The sequence below is a fragment of the Poecilia mexicana genome, unplaced genomic scaffold (genome assembly GCF_051168715.1).
Source record: "Poecilia mexicana isolate PSO_F unplaced genomic scaffold, ASM5116871v1 scaffold_7, whole genome shotgun sequence".
In the NCBI taxonomy this organism is placed as follows: Eukaryota; Metazoa; Chordata; class Actinopteri; order Cyprinodontiformes; family Poeciliidae; genus Poecilia; species Poecilia mexicana.
The window spans coordinates 28,518,875-28,533,667 of NW_028263376.1; the positions used below are offsets into that span (position 1 = coordinate 28,518,875).

The 14,793-nt window shown below is 39.9% G+C and overlaps 3 protein-coding genes across 4 annotated transcripts; all 3 read left to right on the forward strand.

Moving 5' to 3' along the window:
* Positions 1–65: 65 nt before the first annotated feature.
* On the forward strand, positions 66–4,520 carry fance (FA complementation group E). The gene is made up of 10 exons (XM_015009449.2): positions 66–465; positions 1,467–2,031; positions 2,179–2,223; positions 2,305–2,361; positions 2,602–2,745; positions 2,840–2,963; positions 3,455–3,530; positions 3,628–3,694; positions 4,137–4,262; positions 4,355–4,520. Exons 1-10 carry the CDS (start codon positions 200–202, stop codon positions 4,457–4,459), a joined length of 1,575 nt encoding a protein of 524 aa, XP_014864935.2. The 5' UTR covers positions 66–199; the 3' UTR covers positions 4,460–4,520.
* Positions 4,521–5,476: 956 nt separating this feature from the next.
* rpl10a (ribosomal protein L10a) lies at positions 5,477–8,818 on the forward strand. The gene is made up of 6 exons (XM_088007396.1): positions 5,477–5,556; positions 6,611–6,682; positions 6,756–6,836; positions 8,100–8,248; positions 8,349–8,521; positions 8,610–8,818. Exons 1-6 carry the CDS (start codon positions 5,552–5,554, stop codon positions 8,778–8,780), a joined length of 651 nt encoding a protein of 216 aa, XP_087863522.1. The 5' UTR covers positions 5,477–5,551; the 3' UTR covers positions 8,781–8,818.
* An 85-nt stretch (positions 8,819–8,903) lies between these two features.
* On the forward strand, positions 8,904–14,792 carry irag3a (inositol 1,4,5-triphosphate receptor associated 3a). Of its 2 annotated transcripts, none has more exons than XM_015009452.2 (14): positions 8,904–9,385; positions 10,624–10,758; positions 10,848–10,920; positions 11,002–11,074; positions 11,158–11,185; positions 11,345–11,485; positions 11,918–12,049; positions 12,788–12,953; positions 13,022–13,068; positions 13,152–13,202; positions 13,274–13,410; positions 13,488–13,595; positions 14,351–14,458; positions 14,566–14,792. In XM_015009452.2, the coding sequence occupies exons 2-14, from the start codon at positions 10,753–10,755 to the stop codon at positions 14,714–14,716; spliced, it is 1,221 nt and encodes a 406-aa protein (XP_014864938.2). In that variant the 5' UTR covers positions 8,904–9,385; positions 10,624–10,752; the 3' UTR covers positions 14,717–14,792. The 2 variants fall into 2 exon arrangements, with proteins under 2 accessions (XP_014864938.2, XP_014864939.2); XM_015009453.2 differs by having other exon boundaries at positions 13,025–13,068.
* Position 14,793: the final 1 nt, after the last annotated feature.

Genomic DNA, 14,793 nt, shown 5'->3' on the forward strand with positions numbered 1-14,793 from the left:
CTTGTTCTTTAACAGTACCAATAATTAAAGATAAATGGTTTACTTTGAAATACCATCCAGTTACTCAGAAGTGGAGGAATGTTTCAACCTGTAATTGCTAATGAAGGGGAAAATTGTAATGAGAGAATTCTACTCCAGGACGGTAGATGGCGCTGTGTAACTTTACAGTCAAATATGTAAACAAATGGTTTGAGTTCTCATGGCGGGGAGACAGCATTTCTGTGGACAGGGATTATCTATTCAATCTACTGCCTGTGTGGACACCAGTACGCTGCTGGGCCGGTTTGACGGACAGTCCAGGCTGCTGCTCACTACATTGATGTCCGGAGTTTCCGGGGCTAAAGCCGCCCTGACTGTCTTCCAGAGACAGCAGCGGGCTAACTCAGAGTCTACCCTAACTAACTTCATACTAACGCTTTGCAGAGACGAAATTACCTCATCAGCTGAAGCGCTGACACTTTCAGTGTAAGTACACGGCACTGCTCCCTACAAACTCAAAGATTAAATATTTCTTACATGCATCTAACAAAATGTCTGCTTTGTTTTCATGTCAGTCCTGCTGGTGTTGCTGCACAACATGACATTTGTGCAGGTTTTTGAGGAAGCTGAAGCCAGACTTTATTTCAGACGATCCCTGTCCAAGTTGTCTAAAAAAAAAAAAAGTAAATCTATAAATTGCTGGTAGAAATATTCCAAAAGACTAGAGCTCTAATCGCAGTGAAATATTTTTCTGCTTTATTTTGACCTATATCAGGGATATATCTTTAAAATTACAAGGAGCCACTTTTCCCCTTAGTCCGGCTAAATTAAACTCGTTTAGAGCCACACATAAATACGAATCTCCGTTATATACCTGACCTTTTGGGGGGGAAAAAAAAAAAAAAAAACTTCCGTCTGCAATAGGAAATTTGCAGGAAAATAATGCCAAGAACACCAGGCCTAAAAATAGATCTTCATTCTACTATTGGTGTTATCTTGTTTGGGAAAATTTAAAAAGAAAATCATATGGGAGAAAAAACAAAATACCTGAATTAAAAATCTTTAAAAACATTAAAAGTTTCGTTGAAAGTGAGAAGTAAGCTGCAGAAGAGGTTGTATTCTGACAGATGGAAATGTTTTAAGGATTGTGAATGCTTTTGCAGTACAATGTGCTAAATTCAAGAATCAATGAAAACTAACCACCTACAAGTTGCAGTTTTGAAACGAGATTTAGAGCTGCAATCCTTGCACAACTTGTATCCTTGTTTCATTCAGTTTTGTTTTAATAAAGTATTATAAATATACAGAGAACTAATGGCCTAACTCAAAGAAAAGGTTGCATGTGGGTTAATCACAAGTAACACCGTGATACTTGTGCAAGAAATGTTTTCCTTAGATTTTGCAACCGTGATTAAAACAACTCTTAAACTCTACTTCTCTAGGAATTCACATATATTTTCTATTTCCGCTTTTAAAAACTTTTCTAGCAAACCGCTCGTCTGCCTGTTTCCACCAGTGTTTAAACAAAACCTACTGATCTTCCTCTACTTGGTGAACTCTGCTTTTCCTGGGCCCACCGTCCTGCTGCTGCTCAGATGTCTTGCTCAGGACTCCAGTCCAAGCCCCTGGGTGAGAGCTCTGGGCAGACTGCTGGAGAGGAAACTGGAGATGAACTTCAAGGATCCTCTGTACTCTGAACAATGCAGGCAGAAACTGAAGCAGCTACCGGAGAATTTGGGAGGTTCTAGTGAGGCTGGAGGTTGGGCCGAATGCTTCAACAGTCAAACAGAGGAATCCGAATCCTATTGCGGACGTGATTTGCTCGAGCATGGGACACAGCGGAAAAGACGGGCCAGTTTTGATGCGCACGTGGATGCAGATGGAGAGGAAGCAGTGCAGGAGAGTAAAAGGTTGAAGATGGACAACATGCACGTTGATGAGCCAGTAGATGCAGAAGACGAAGGAGTGAGGATGGACACGCAAGGAGGGTCTGCAAGTGCTGCTGAAACGCCTGCAGACCGACCGCATGATGGTCTACCTGAACACATCAGGGTAAACTCTGTGAGGAGAGGGAGGCTTGACATTTTTATTCAGTTTTTTCATTCTGTAAACTAGATCCATTTTTAAAATGATATTCACGATCTGTTTAAAGAAACCAGGCCAAATCAAATTCACTTGCCTGTTTTTCTGCCCACTCAGGGCTCTGTTCTTCACATGAAAGAATTACTGGAAAGTCAGGCTGAGGTAAGAACAATGTTTTCTCCCTCATGGAGTTGATGTGAACTTTGATACAGATGTAAGTATTTTGTGTCCTTTCTCTTTCAGTGGGACCAGAGCGCCACAGATGTGTTCAAAGTGTTAAACGAATGCAACCCAACCCAAGTAAGTCCAGAAAGATTTCTTTTTTTTTTTTCATTTATTTTTGCAGATTTTATTCATCTCAGTTGTTCTGTTCACAAATGGAGTCAATATAACATTGCCAAAGCACCAAGTGTGTGTGAGGTGTAATAAACTAAATGATCAATTTTAACATTCTTTCTTTTATTTACTTGCTACATTCATAACTGTATAAACACCTTTTTAAGGGTGAAGGGCCTTCAGATGATTATTTGTTCTTCTTAGGTGGAGGTGTTGTGTGAGACACTGAACTTTCCCATCTTACCTGAACACACCCTGCCTAAGCTGTGCAACAGCATTTTGTCCCTCTCTCCTGATCTGAGCTACAGTACGGCAGCATCCCTCATTAGGAGCATCCTGCTGCAGAAGGTAAATCCCTGGACGTGCCAGGTAGATGTATATGTGATGTTTCTGCAGCACTCGGAACTTAAATTTATTTATTTTTTACCTGTATGTCTTTCAGGTCTCGTCCCTGTCAGAGCCGGCCTCCAGGTGTTTGGTAACGGCGGTAACTTCACTGTGCAGCCGCTATCCGCGACCGATGTGCCGTGCGGTAATCGAACCAGTTCTGGAGGACAGGAATATAGGTGAGATACTGGTGGTGCTGCTTATTTCAGTGAGCTGACATGGATATGCAGCGAGAGCTAGCACAAAAATCTGCTCCAGTGTTTTGGCTGCAGATGCGTTGACCATTAGCACTGATGAAAGAAACATTTTACATAAGTTTTCTGGCACTGAATAAAGCACAGTCTAATTTATGCGTAAAAAGTACTTGTAATGAAAGCCTTATTTGTTTTATGTTCACAAAGAAGAAATAATGGGGGGAAAAAAATGAGAAATTGTAGCGTAAAACAAACAAAAAAAGAAAACAAAAACAGCAGTGATGTCCAAAATATTTGTGACCTGATCTGCGGCTGGTGGCATTTGGAGAGAGTTGAGTGTAGACTGTGTTTCAGGTGGTATCCTGGTTTGGATATACATTAACTGAGCTGATACCAGCTTTCAGGTCAAGGACCTTTTTAGTTGGTGTTTGGCCTCAAAATAAGCGGCTCCTGCTTGAGCTTTGTGTTGTTTTCAGGGCCGCCTCAGACGGAGCTGCTGAACAGACTTATAGAAAGCTGCCTGGATTCACACTACAGACTGCTGATGCTTCAGTGAGACAAATTACATAAAAACTACTTTTAAATAGTAAATAAGCATCCAGTGTGTAGAATACATGATATCTATTCATATATGTATTTTTATTTTTAGAATGACATTCAGGATTCCTTGGAGTGAAGCAGTCCTCTCCATCATCCACAGCTTGCTTGACTCCAAGGTACTCAGTGGACATATAATAGACCTTATATTCACATACACTATGTAAAAATACACACCGAGACTCGGTTTTATTAGGTGGGATGGTCAAAAATGTCAGCAAACTATTGCGAGAAACTTGTAGAAAGAGACTCAACACGTTTGATTTCCTAAATATTCTGCCAAATACTTAGGAAATGTATGTACGCCTTTAAATATGAAGAAAGTAACGACGATTGTCCCTAGAGAAATGAGACTTTCAGTATTTATTCAACAATAAAAATATTTTTGTATTCTAATTAAGTAATTAAGCTAAAATAAGACAGGTTATTGTCTGATTAAAAACTGGACAGTGGGAGGAAAGAGTTTGTATTTTTTACACAGTGAATGTAAATATCTGCTTTCATTTGATGGTAATTAGTATTTTTAATGTGTTGTTGTTTTTTAATGTGTTTGCTCTGCAGCTGCTCTTGAATGAAGAAGTTTTCACACAGCTCACAGAACAGCTCATCAGCCAGGGACCTCACTTCACCAAATCTGTGAAATTTGCCAAAATGATGTTAACAGTTCTCACCAAACACAGCAGCCACGTAAGTCTATAAGCCTCCCGTCCTGTATTACACTGATGACGTGGTATTTGTAATCCACTGTATTAGTAAATGAATGAATCTATATTTTCCAGGTGACTGCTGCACAGAAACACTCTCTGGCGAGCTGCCTGAACTCGAATGAGACATTCCTGAAGAAATCACTTCAAGCTTCTTTGAAACGAATCCCAGACGCGTGACTCCAGATTTGACTTTATTAATGCCAATAACCACCAAAATAAATCCACTCCAAAAGGATAACATACATTGTCAGATTATGTTCCAACTCACCCATCACTAGACATGAATTGCCTGGAAGTTTTCTTGCTGTATTTACTAATATATGCAAAAGTGACATAAGAAGGTGCACATGAGCAGGTACAAACAGAAAGCAGTATTTAATTTGAATTACTTTTACTTATAAAAATAATCGGGCAGGGTTTTTCCAAAGAGCTACAGAGGGGAAGAATGTTTCCCTCTCAAGTTTAAAAAAAATTATTGTGGATATTTATTTTTCCTACTTTTGTATTTTTAAAGTATGATCCCTGCAAACATCCCAATACATCAACTAATTTTTACTGATAGATAAAACAAGTAATACCTGGATATTTACAGTCAGTATTAAAGTTCAGCTTTGCCAGAATTTGAATTCAGATGAAATTCTTGTTGGTTGATTAAACAATTATTGTGGGTTAGTTAGTTTTTATGTGTCCTTCTAGGGGCTAGAAGGCCACATAGATGGCTACAGTGGGCCAGACTTGGCCCACGGGCCTCGAGTTTGACACTCGGTCTAGCTCATGTTACAAACAATGTTTAGGTTTAGAAGGCAATCACCTCCTTCAAAGCACCAGAATGTTTTGGACCGATTTAAAAAAAAATACCATTAATAATATCTTTATCTGAAATTTCTAAGTCATAAAACATTTAAGTTGGTTAAAAAAGCTATTTTTTCCCCACTGAACTGTATAGAAAAGGAACAACATTTCTGTCTGTCTGTCTGTAATTTGATTGACACCATTTTCAGTGTTCAAATGTCAATACTCATTACAGGTGGCTCGATCAAATTAATTAGAAGAAATAAAATTACATGATAAACTTTATTATTCAATAATTATTTACTGATGCGTTTTTAAATAAATAGGATGTGTGAAGCCTGTGTTGTATTGTACCGGCTGAATAAAGTTTAGTTTAAAAAAGCGCTCTCTGAATGACGTAGCGCGCCTTTATTTTGCGTAACTTCCTTCAGCACTTCCTTTTTCAGCGTAGCGCGACGTCGGGGACAAGCCGCTAAAATGAGGTTAGCATGACTTAACCAATTAATACGTTAAACAGTGATTATACGTGTGTACTAATGCAGCCGAATTAGTTGTATGGGCTTTAAAAACGTATTAAAGTGTGAAAGTTTTGCTTTTGTTCGGTATTTTTTCTTCTAATAATCTAAATCTTTAACATGCCACCGGTTCGCCAGCCGGTGAACCCGAAGGAAACGTCACTCAGCTTTTTAAACAAACATCCAAATCCATCTGCATGGTTTAGAGCATTTTTTCACTGATTTTTGGGCGTTTATAGTTTCATCGCTCATGTCAGATTATATTCATCTTATTTTTACCGCACTTTGAAGCCATTTTAAAAGTTTTAGCGTCATAGCTTTGCAGCGACCCACGAGTAGCTCTTACCGAATGTATTAGTACAGATAGTATAATATACCACGTTATTTTCACTTTAACACCTGGGTTTTCATCCTAACAATTAATGTGTTTGCTGCTCCCTCCACCACAAAAATATACATTTTACAAATAATAAGCCATACATCTGTTCTATGGTAAATGTTAGCTGCGTTTTTCACTAGTTAGAAAAGGTTTAATTACTAAATTGACAATGGTCCATTATTATTCCTAAAAGTCGGGCTTGTTTTAGTAGAAAACATTTTCACAATTTAAATGGTAACACTTGATAGGACATGAAACAGAAGGGCATTAGTGAGTTGGTTTGCCCGGTTGATTACACTCATATTCTTTAAATCGTAAAATGTACTCAAATCCCAGAAAGAAATTGAAAGATTTTATTAGTGCGCACATGGCTGATTATCCTGCTCAAACATCATACTAAAGTGTAATTCTACTAATTATATTATCTACTTTTGAAAAGAATGCAATCTGAATGCCTTTTTTTCCAGGGGATATTATTTGTTAATGGTGAAAACATAATGTTCAGAAAAAAAGTTACCTTTTGAAATCTTTGCAGACATACCTGCTCATCTTAAATATAAGAAATGGCAAACTAATTTTCTAGAGTCGGAATGTGTTTGGTCAAACTGAGGAGTCATGAACTTTGTGTTTTTTTTTGTACAGTAAGGTTTCCAGGGATACGTTGTATGAAGCTGTGAAGGAGGTCCTGCAGGGCTCCGTGACCAAGCCAAGGAAGTAAGTGCATGCCTCTGAAGTTAAGGTTTGTACTTTTGTAAAATAGATTTTAAAACGATGTATTTGTTGTTAGGTTCGTGGAGAGCGTGGAGCTGCAGATCAGCCTTAAAAACTACGATCCTCAGAAGGACAAGCGTTTCTCCGGCACTGTCAGGTTCGCCACTTCACTGTTTCACCCAACCTTTTCCCTGTTTGCTTCCAACCCTGTCTGAGGTCAGATTTAGCCATTTTTCTAAAAGAGGAAAACAAAAGGGTAAATTCTCGAAAGCCCAGACAGGACAGGAACAAGCATGGATAAGTAGCTGGGTAGTCTGACTGAGCCCACTCAGTTTCGGCTGGTGTCGGCGACGCAGACGGACCCCGACCCTGGGTCTTAAAACATGAGGGGAGGCTTTGAGTGGCTGCACGCCCTCATGCCGACCATGTTACTGTTACCATGAGGGTCAGCAGGACACCAACCACTGCAGTGGTATGGGTAAGACTTTCTCTTTATTACAGAAAAAAAAAATCAGGGAGGTGAATCTTGGAAATGACACTTTTTCCTTGCAGTTTGTCACTCCACAATCTGTCCCCGAAGCTCGATCCGTACCGCTAACTCATTTACTAAAAGAAATGTGTCCGGATCATTACAAAAGAAAAAAAAACGTAGATCTACAAAGCGGAACATTTGTGGCGTCAAGTCAAATATTTCTTGCTGTAATGGCAATCTTTTTACCCAAACAATGTTAGAATTCCTTTAATAAATGATTGTCAGAATTTAGTTCAAAAATTGCAATTCACAAAAAATGTTTTGACAGAAAATTATGATCAAAGTATTGTTTTACAATTGCAGTGAAATACAAGAAATAAAAATCCCCTCCCAGAATTATTCTGGGACAGATCATGGATTGCCACAGTTCACACGTCAGTTTTTAATTTTTTTATTTTATTTACATATATAGATGCTTTTTCCTACATGTCCTAACTAATAAATTAGTTTTGTTAAAATGCTGCTGTTTTATAGTGTAGTTAGAATCCAGTTTAAAATTTGAGGTAAAATGCACCTGGTGGGGATGATTAGCGCTTCCTGGATGTCCTCCCAACATCAAATCCATATTTTGCAATATTGATAATTATATTAATTACGGATATGCAATGTGGTTTGTAAGTATATCACGAATATCTAGATGACGAAACCAGCTTTTGAATAGGGGTGGTGATCACTGTGCACGAATGGTTTAAAAGATAATCGCACTTTGGTTTCCTGTAGAGCAAAAAAAAAAAGAAGTGATGTTTGATGCATCTATTTGACTATGATTTTAGAGATAAATGTTGGATGCTTTCTTTCAGAAGATTGGAAGATGACCAATCAGTGTTTCTGCCGTTGAGTGTCCTTGTGTTTTGGTTTATCCTGTGGTTCACTGTGGTTGACATGCAGGCTGAAGACCCTCCCCAGGCCCAAGTTCTCTGTGTGCGTCCTGGGAGACCAGCAGCACTGCGATGAAGCCAAGGCTGCAGATCTTCCTCACATGGACATTGAAGCTCTCAAAAAGCTCAACAAGAACAAAAAGCTGGTCAAGAAACTCGGTAGGTTCAGTCGGCTGAATGACAAACTTGATCAGTTTGAGGTCAGATTCAAACTTCATAGTTACGTTTTTTTTTTTTTTCTCTCCCTCTCTTCCTGCAGCCAAGAAGTACGATGCCTTCCTGGCCTCCGAGTCTCTGATCAAGCAGATTCCTCGTATCTTGGGTCCTGGGCTGAACAAGGCTGGCAAGTTCCCTTCCCTTCTCACCCACAACGAGAACCTGAACACAAAGGTGGACGAGGTCAAATCCACCATCAAGTTCCAGATGAAGAAGGTACCGTCAGCTCTTCTAGCAGCTTCGGTGAAGCATTTAAAGTCGTGTTGGATGCCATTACTCTGTTGTAACGCTGGCTGTGTTGTAGGTGCTCTGTCTGGCTGTGGCTGTCGGACACGTGAAGATGACTGAAGACGAACTTGTCTACAACATCCACTTGGCCGTCAACTTCTTGGTGTCTTTGCTGAAGAAGAACTGGCAGAACGTGCGTGCCCTGTACATTAAGAGCACCATGGGAAAACCACAGCGCCTCTATTAAATGCTCGTTTTTCTATGAATAAAAGCAGAGAAACTCCAGTATGTTGCTCAGTGTGATTTATTCATTTATTTTAGGGGTTTAGTTGCTTTTCAGCTTAACACTTTGTTTTATAACTATCTTTTGTGTTTCAATGTAAAATCTTTTTGTGCACAAGGTCAAAAGGATATATTCAATTTTGTGTATCTTTGCATGTAGCCAAGCCAGGGGTGTCCAAAGTCGGTCCTCAAGGGCTGGCATTCTGCATGTTTTAGTTCTCTCCCAAGTGGTTGTAACAACCTCTTCAGCAAGTCAGTGTTCTGCTTAGGCCTTCTAACAAGCCATCATTTGATGCAGGTGTGTAAAACCAGGGAGAAAACTAAAACGTGCAGGATGCCGGCTCTGGCGGACCGACTGGGCACCCCTGAGCTAAGCTTACTGCCACATACCTTCTTCAGGGATGTCAAAGTGAGTACTCCAGGGCCAGTATCCTGCATGTTTTCTTTCCTTCCCTGGTTCAACACACCTGAATCAAACAAAGGTTCATTAGCAGACCTGCAGAAGTTTTCCATGCTGGGATAGCATCTAAAGTTGTGACTGCAGCAACGCCTTACTGCATTTGAAAACAGGTGGGTTTGAATCTTTCTGCTGTTGCTGGTCAAAGCATTTTTCTCATCTCTAAGCAAATAAGTTGACATTGAAAACCTAAAATTTGCCCTCACGGTGGGGAGGTATAGTGGAAACTCAGCAGGTCTTGGTGCTTAGTTAAAAATTTTTTTATTGCTAAAGTAAGATTTTGTACTAATTTAAATAAAACCAGAATTCAGTGTGAACGGTTTAAAGCGACCCGCATGCGCAGAAGAACGTTGACGTCACAGGGCAGCGTACTGTTTACGGAAGTAATGGATGTCAGCCTATGGCTCGTTTTTAGGTCATTAATGGGAGCTGATGGTATTGTCACAATTGGGAAAAAAGTGAATAAAAAAAGCACAGCTAATAGAGATGGTGTTTAGTAGAGCATTGACTGTAACATTTGTAGAGAAGTTACAGTTTGTTTGGATGTATAATCAGGGCCAGGAGTGGTGGGCCAATGTGATGCGCTTTAAGTTGAGAAATTTCATAATTAAACGAGTTTCTAAAGCTATTATTTACACCCTGTTCATGTTCACACCTACAGAAAGTTCATTATTGCTTTTAAGTATATTGGTGTGTTTGTTTCCTCTAGCGTTTAACACACAGAAAACTTTAGACACAGCTGAGAAGGTGTGCATGAGCAAGGAGGCCCACACATCTAACCCAATGAACCAAAATTTGAGAAACCCGTGGAAGCAAACCAAATGCATTTAACCCAAATCAAAGATTTTTTGTAGAATGACTTAAAGAGAACTTTATGTTATGAAAAGTTTTACTATTCCTTAAAACCTGGTTAGAAAAAAAAACTGGCCTTTTTTAACTATGCTTTTTCAAGAGTGAAATGATAAATTATGAAGAATCTATTTAACAGTTATATAACAATGTTTGTAGTCAGAGCCTCCTTCAAATTTGTTGTAATACAGACTGCTACAGGAAATCCTCTTCCCACTCCCTGTCCACAGCCATCAGCATCTACAAGAGAATTGGGTAATATGATTTAGAATAACATTTATTAAGCCTTTGGGATTAGTAAAGTATTATTGAGTTGAACAAAACACCAACTACAGTTTTAAAATCAAGAAGTTGGTAGCCATCACGTAGCTTTAGGCACAACTCTGGCTGGATGTTTCACCGCGTCCGTGTTTAACAAGTATGAAACACAGCTTCCCATGAGCCTCTTGTGTGAGCGATCCTGCTCTGCTTTGACTGTGGATCTCTTAATGGGATTATCTAGTCTCAGGGCAGGAGAAACGCAGAGTGAGGAATGTTTCGAGGGCAGACGTCTGACAGTAAACCTCGCACCCTGAAACGTGAAATCAGCTGATGCACACCTTTTACTCTTGTGTACGCGACACTGACGAGCATGGAGGTGAGTCGAATTATCTACCATCAGCTGCAACATTTATATCTGTATACACACACGTTTATCTCTAATACCTCAAATATTTGTGTCTGTAGGGGTTTGCTCCTGACGCAGAGACAAACGGACACCATTTATCCACCATGACTGACAGCAATGACAGTGAGGAAGGTAGAATCTGAAAGAGGGATAAATAAAAGGATCAGTGGGTGATCTGGCTTTGCGTTCAACCTGGGCTCATGTTTCTGACAGAAAGCAGTCAGGAGGAGCCACCGGTGACCTGCTGGAGCGAGCTGTCCATCATAGAGCGTGTAGGCCTCAACAGGTGAGACGCATAATGACAATATATAGCATAGAAATTAGTTTAAACCTTTTATTAAGCTTTTGCCTGCTTTTTTTTTTTAACAGTGTGGACATGACAGAAAAGGACTTGGAGGTAAAACTTTTACAAACAAGTTATTTAACATCTTCATCAACCTGATTGTATTTGATTTGTGTGTATTAAGTGTATTAAATACATAAAAAAAAAAAAAAAAAAAAAATCAACCATATTCCAAATTTCCACCTGAGGACTGAAAGCTGTTTATGTGCCCAGACGGCCTTCTCTCAGATCGCCCTGGCCTTCCGCTGCGATCAGTACACCCTGAAACAGAGGCTGCAGTCGGAGGAGCACGCACGCAACCTGGCCGAGGAGAACATCCACCTGGAGCTCAGCCGAGGCAGGGAGACCCTGGAGGTGCACTGTGTGGATGTGATCGAGATGCTCGCAGTATTCTAAAATGACCTGCAAAAATGCTCACACCTCTTGGAGTTTTTCTTTACTTCACAGACACAAATTTCAGTGGTGTTTTGAAATGCCAACAGGATGTAGAGGCTCGTTGTGAAGTTGAACCAAGCATGCATTTGTAAACTTTTGCCCATATTTCTGAACAGAAATACCTCAAACTCGGTCAGAATAAATGGTGAACCTCTGGGATCATTAACTATACAGTGTTGCCACAGATTCTCAGTTGGATTTAGGTCTGAACTTTGACTAGGGCATTCTAACTCATGAATATGCTTTGGTCTAAACCACTTTGTTGTCGCTCGTACTGTATGTTTAGGCTCGTTCTGTTGGAAGGTTGGAGTTTGGGTCAGAGGAAGTAGACGTGATTGTGTGTGTTTTCAGACATTGAAGGGGCTGTGTTTGGACAGTAAACGCAGCAGCATCCTGCAGAGGCTGGAGCTTTCTCTGGACATCCTCGGAGGGACAGTAGAGCGGATCTCCAGCACAGCCGAGGTGCTCGGTGCTGTCCACCAGGTACATGAAGGTTATGTTTATTACTGTTAAACGGCATGAAAGGGGACAGATGATGATTCTTGCCTGTTTTGAGCTCCTTTCAGAATGAGACGTTTTGGGGCCTCCTGTCTCTTTAAATCCGTATAAGCTGCTGCTGGCCACGCCCTCCATTTCAACCCTTACATTTTACACAAGTGAAAATGGTGTAAATGGATGCAACCGTACATCTTTGACCCTGAAACAGAAGACGTAGCGTCTCCTCAACCATCAGAACGCAGCAATAAGTCAACAACAAAATTCTTGTCTTTTCATTGTACAGCAGTAAAACTTGGGTTGCTAGGTTAGCCTCTGCTAGAGTTGCTAGGCGAGTGGCTCAACTCGACTGGAGTTGCTAGGTAACGGGCTGTGCCTGGCAGTTGCAACTTAATAATCGAGAGGTTTTTGAAATGGCTAATTTTCCAGATGGCAAAAAAAAAAAAAAAAAAACATTGACTTGTTGCCAGAAAATGTCCGGGTAGTCATTTTTTTAAGCACTTGCATTATTTCTAGAAGCAGTTGAGACCTAAAAGGAAATACGCAAATAGTTGTAAAACGCGAATTATTCACCTGTCTGCTTTTAAAGAAACAATATAATGTGAATCTCCTTCACTGATTTATTGGGGTTTAAGATCATTAGTTTTTAAGTGATTCATCTGGAGAGATAAAATCTTTGTTCCCTCATAGCTTCAAATTGTTGTAACTTGTGGTTTATTTTCATAGGAGGCTCGGGTGAGTCGTGCTGTGGAGCTCATGGTGGCTCACGTGGAGAGTCTGAGGAGGCGTCATGACAGACATTTAGCAGATTTGGAAGAAGCCAAAAACAGTCTGCAGCAGCAGCAGCAGCTGAGCTCCTGCAGACACAGCAATCATCCCAGAACCATCCCAGGTTTGTTGGAGTCTCGGTTCATCCACTAGTGTTTTGATGCTGTCTAAACACTTCTGGTTCTCTTACAGCAGAACCAGAAAGACAGGAGGACAGGAAGAGGAGAAACTCTAGTCAGGTATGCAGGTTTCATCATGCAGAAGAATGGATCTCCTAATAACATCCTGCCTTCTTACTTCAGTTTTGTCTGTTTATTTCCAGAGTGTCTTACGAAGGAGAGTCAGCGCATCAATCATTTCCAGCCCAAATCTGGTAAGAAGGTTTCCTTGGTGAACTCTCCTAAAGTCTTGCCGCCATAATTAGCATAATGTCCTTCCAAACAGGAGAAGAAGAAGCGAGATTCAAGGAAGAGGACCTCCTCCTGGAAGAAAAACTCTCCTCCACACCTGTCTCCATCCCTGAGCTTAGATGCCTGTAGCTCTGTGTTTACCCAAGAGGACAGCCACCTCCTGAATGAAAGGTACAGTGTGACATAAACGTTCTGCTTTTATCTGGACCACATGTTTTCAATTTTCTTTTAACAAGTTTTGTTTTCAGACAACCAAACCCAGATCCACCAGGAGATTGTCTTGTGGACCTTTCTGCTCCCAGCCCAGAGAGCCATCCGACAGAGGAAATGATTCCTTCAAATACGCACAACAGAAAGTATGGGATTCTCTCAGTAGCCTCAATGACCTTATTAGAGGTTGTAGTTTAATTTTCCTTATGAATGATGCCCACTTCCCCTTCTCTAGAAAGTAAAAAATTCTCTAGAGCAATTATTTTAAAAATGTTTTTTTTTATGATGCCAAAGAGCTTCTAATTTGCTTTTGCATATTGGTTCCATTTCCCAATTTATTAATATCAACAAACATCTGCTCTACTTAAAGTTAATATAAGTACTTGTATTACTGATTAAACATTTATAAACACACTGAGCAGCTAAAAAAGGTGAAGCATAGCAATAATAAAACTGTTAGTTGTATTTTTTTCTAAGAATTGTTTGGTGTAACAGTAATTCTGGCATGAATATTTAAAATAAATCTTAACGGAATTTTCTTTTTTCCCAGCTAATTTTAAACTAAAGTTTGGATTTGTTTTTACAGTGTGGGACTACACTACTGCAATTAAAGTTAACATTTAAGGCTTTTCACAATCTTTTTATTTTTCCAATTATTCCAATTAAGTATACTTGAACTTTAGTTATTGTTAAATATTTTACTTAAAGCTTTACTCGATTTTCACTTTACATACAACCTTTTATCCCAGATGGACATCTGGTTGACTTTTTTTTTTAAAACTGGTTCACTTCTTGTCCATAAAAGGGGCAAATAGGTAATAAGGGTTTTTGTGGTTATTTTTGCGTAACTTGAGCAAACATTACGTCATTTTAATAGCAAGCCTTTGTGGCTTTGCTGCAGCCTCTCTCTGGACTCTCTGCGACAAAGACAGAAAGCCAAAGCAGCTGCAATAACCAAAGGAAAGGAAAGAAAAACGGCAACTATCCAGAGACAAATCTCCATTGGCACGTAAGTAAATGCGACATTACTTTAAAAAAAAAAAAACCAAAACAATAAATTAATAAGTCATAGTGATTGTTTTGTGTGGACAAACAATGAGCGTCTGCCTCCTTCAGGTATGGGTCTCCATGCAGGCAGGATCCTCTGCTGGTCCGGCCGCACCGCTGCCGATGGGCGCGGATCTGCACCAACCTGTTTGTGCTTTTCTGCGTCGTAATGCTGACTTGCATCATGTGGAAGATTCACGAAGGAGAGGCTGAGCCATGACCCGTAAAAACTTTTGAATACTCCACCCTCATTCTCTTCAAGGATTTAGCTTCCAGAATAAAACCATTATCCATCAC

Bases quoted from the DNA above. Each gene is read 5' to 3' on its own strand.
- fance (XM_015009449.2), top strand. From the start codon at position 200: ATGGCGGGGAGACAGCATTTCTGTGGACAGGGATTATCTATTCAATCT. The intron at 2,032-2,178 runs GTAAACTCTGTG...CTGCCCACTCAG, and splicing joins GTCTACCTGAACACATCAGG to GGCTCTGTTCTTCACATGAA. The intron at 4,263-4,354 runs GTAAGTCTATAA...TATATTTTCCAG, and splicing joins TCACCAAACACAGCAGCCAC to GTGACTGCTGCACAGAAACA.
- rpl10a (XM_088007396.1), top strand. The intron at 8,249-8,348 runs GTAGGTTCAGTC...CTCTTCCTGCAG, and splicing joins AAAGCTGGTCAAGAAACTCG to CCAAGAAGTACGATGCCTTC. The intron at 8,522-8,609 runs GTACCGTCAGCT...GCTGTGTTGTAG, and splicing joins TCAAGTTCCAGATGAAGAAG to GTGCTCTGTCTGGCTGTGGC.
- irag3a (XM_015009452.2), top strand. The intron at 12,954-13,021 runs GTTTGTTGGAGT...GTTCTCTTACAG, and splicing joins TCATCCCAGAACCATCCCAG to CAGAACCAGAAAGACAGGAG. The intron at 13,411-13,487 runs GTACAGTGTGAC...TTTTGTTTTCAG, and splicing joins AGCCACCTCCTGAATGAAAG to ACAACCAAACCCAGATCCAC.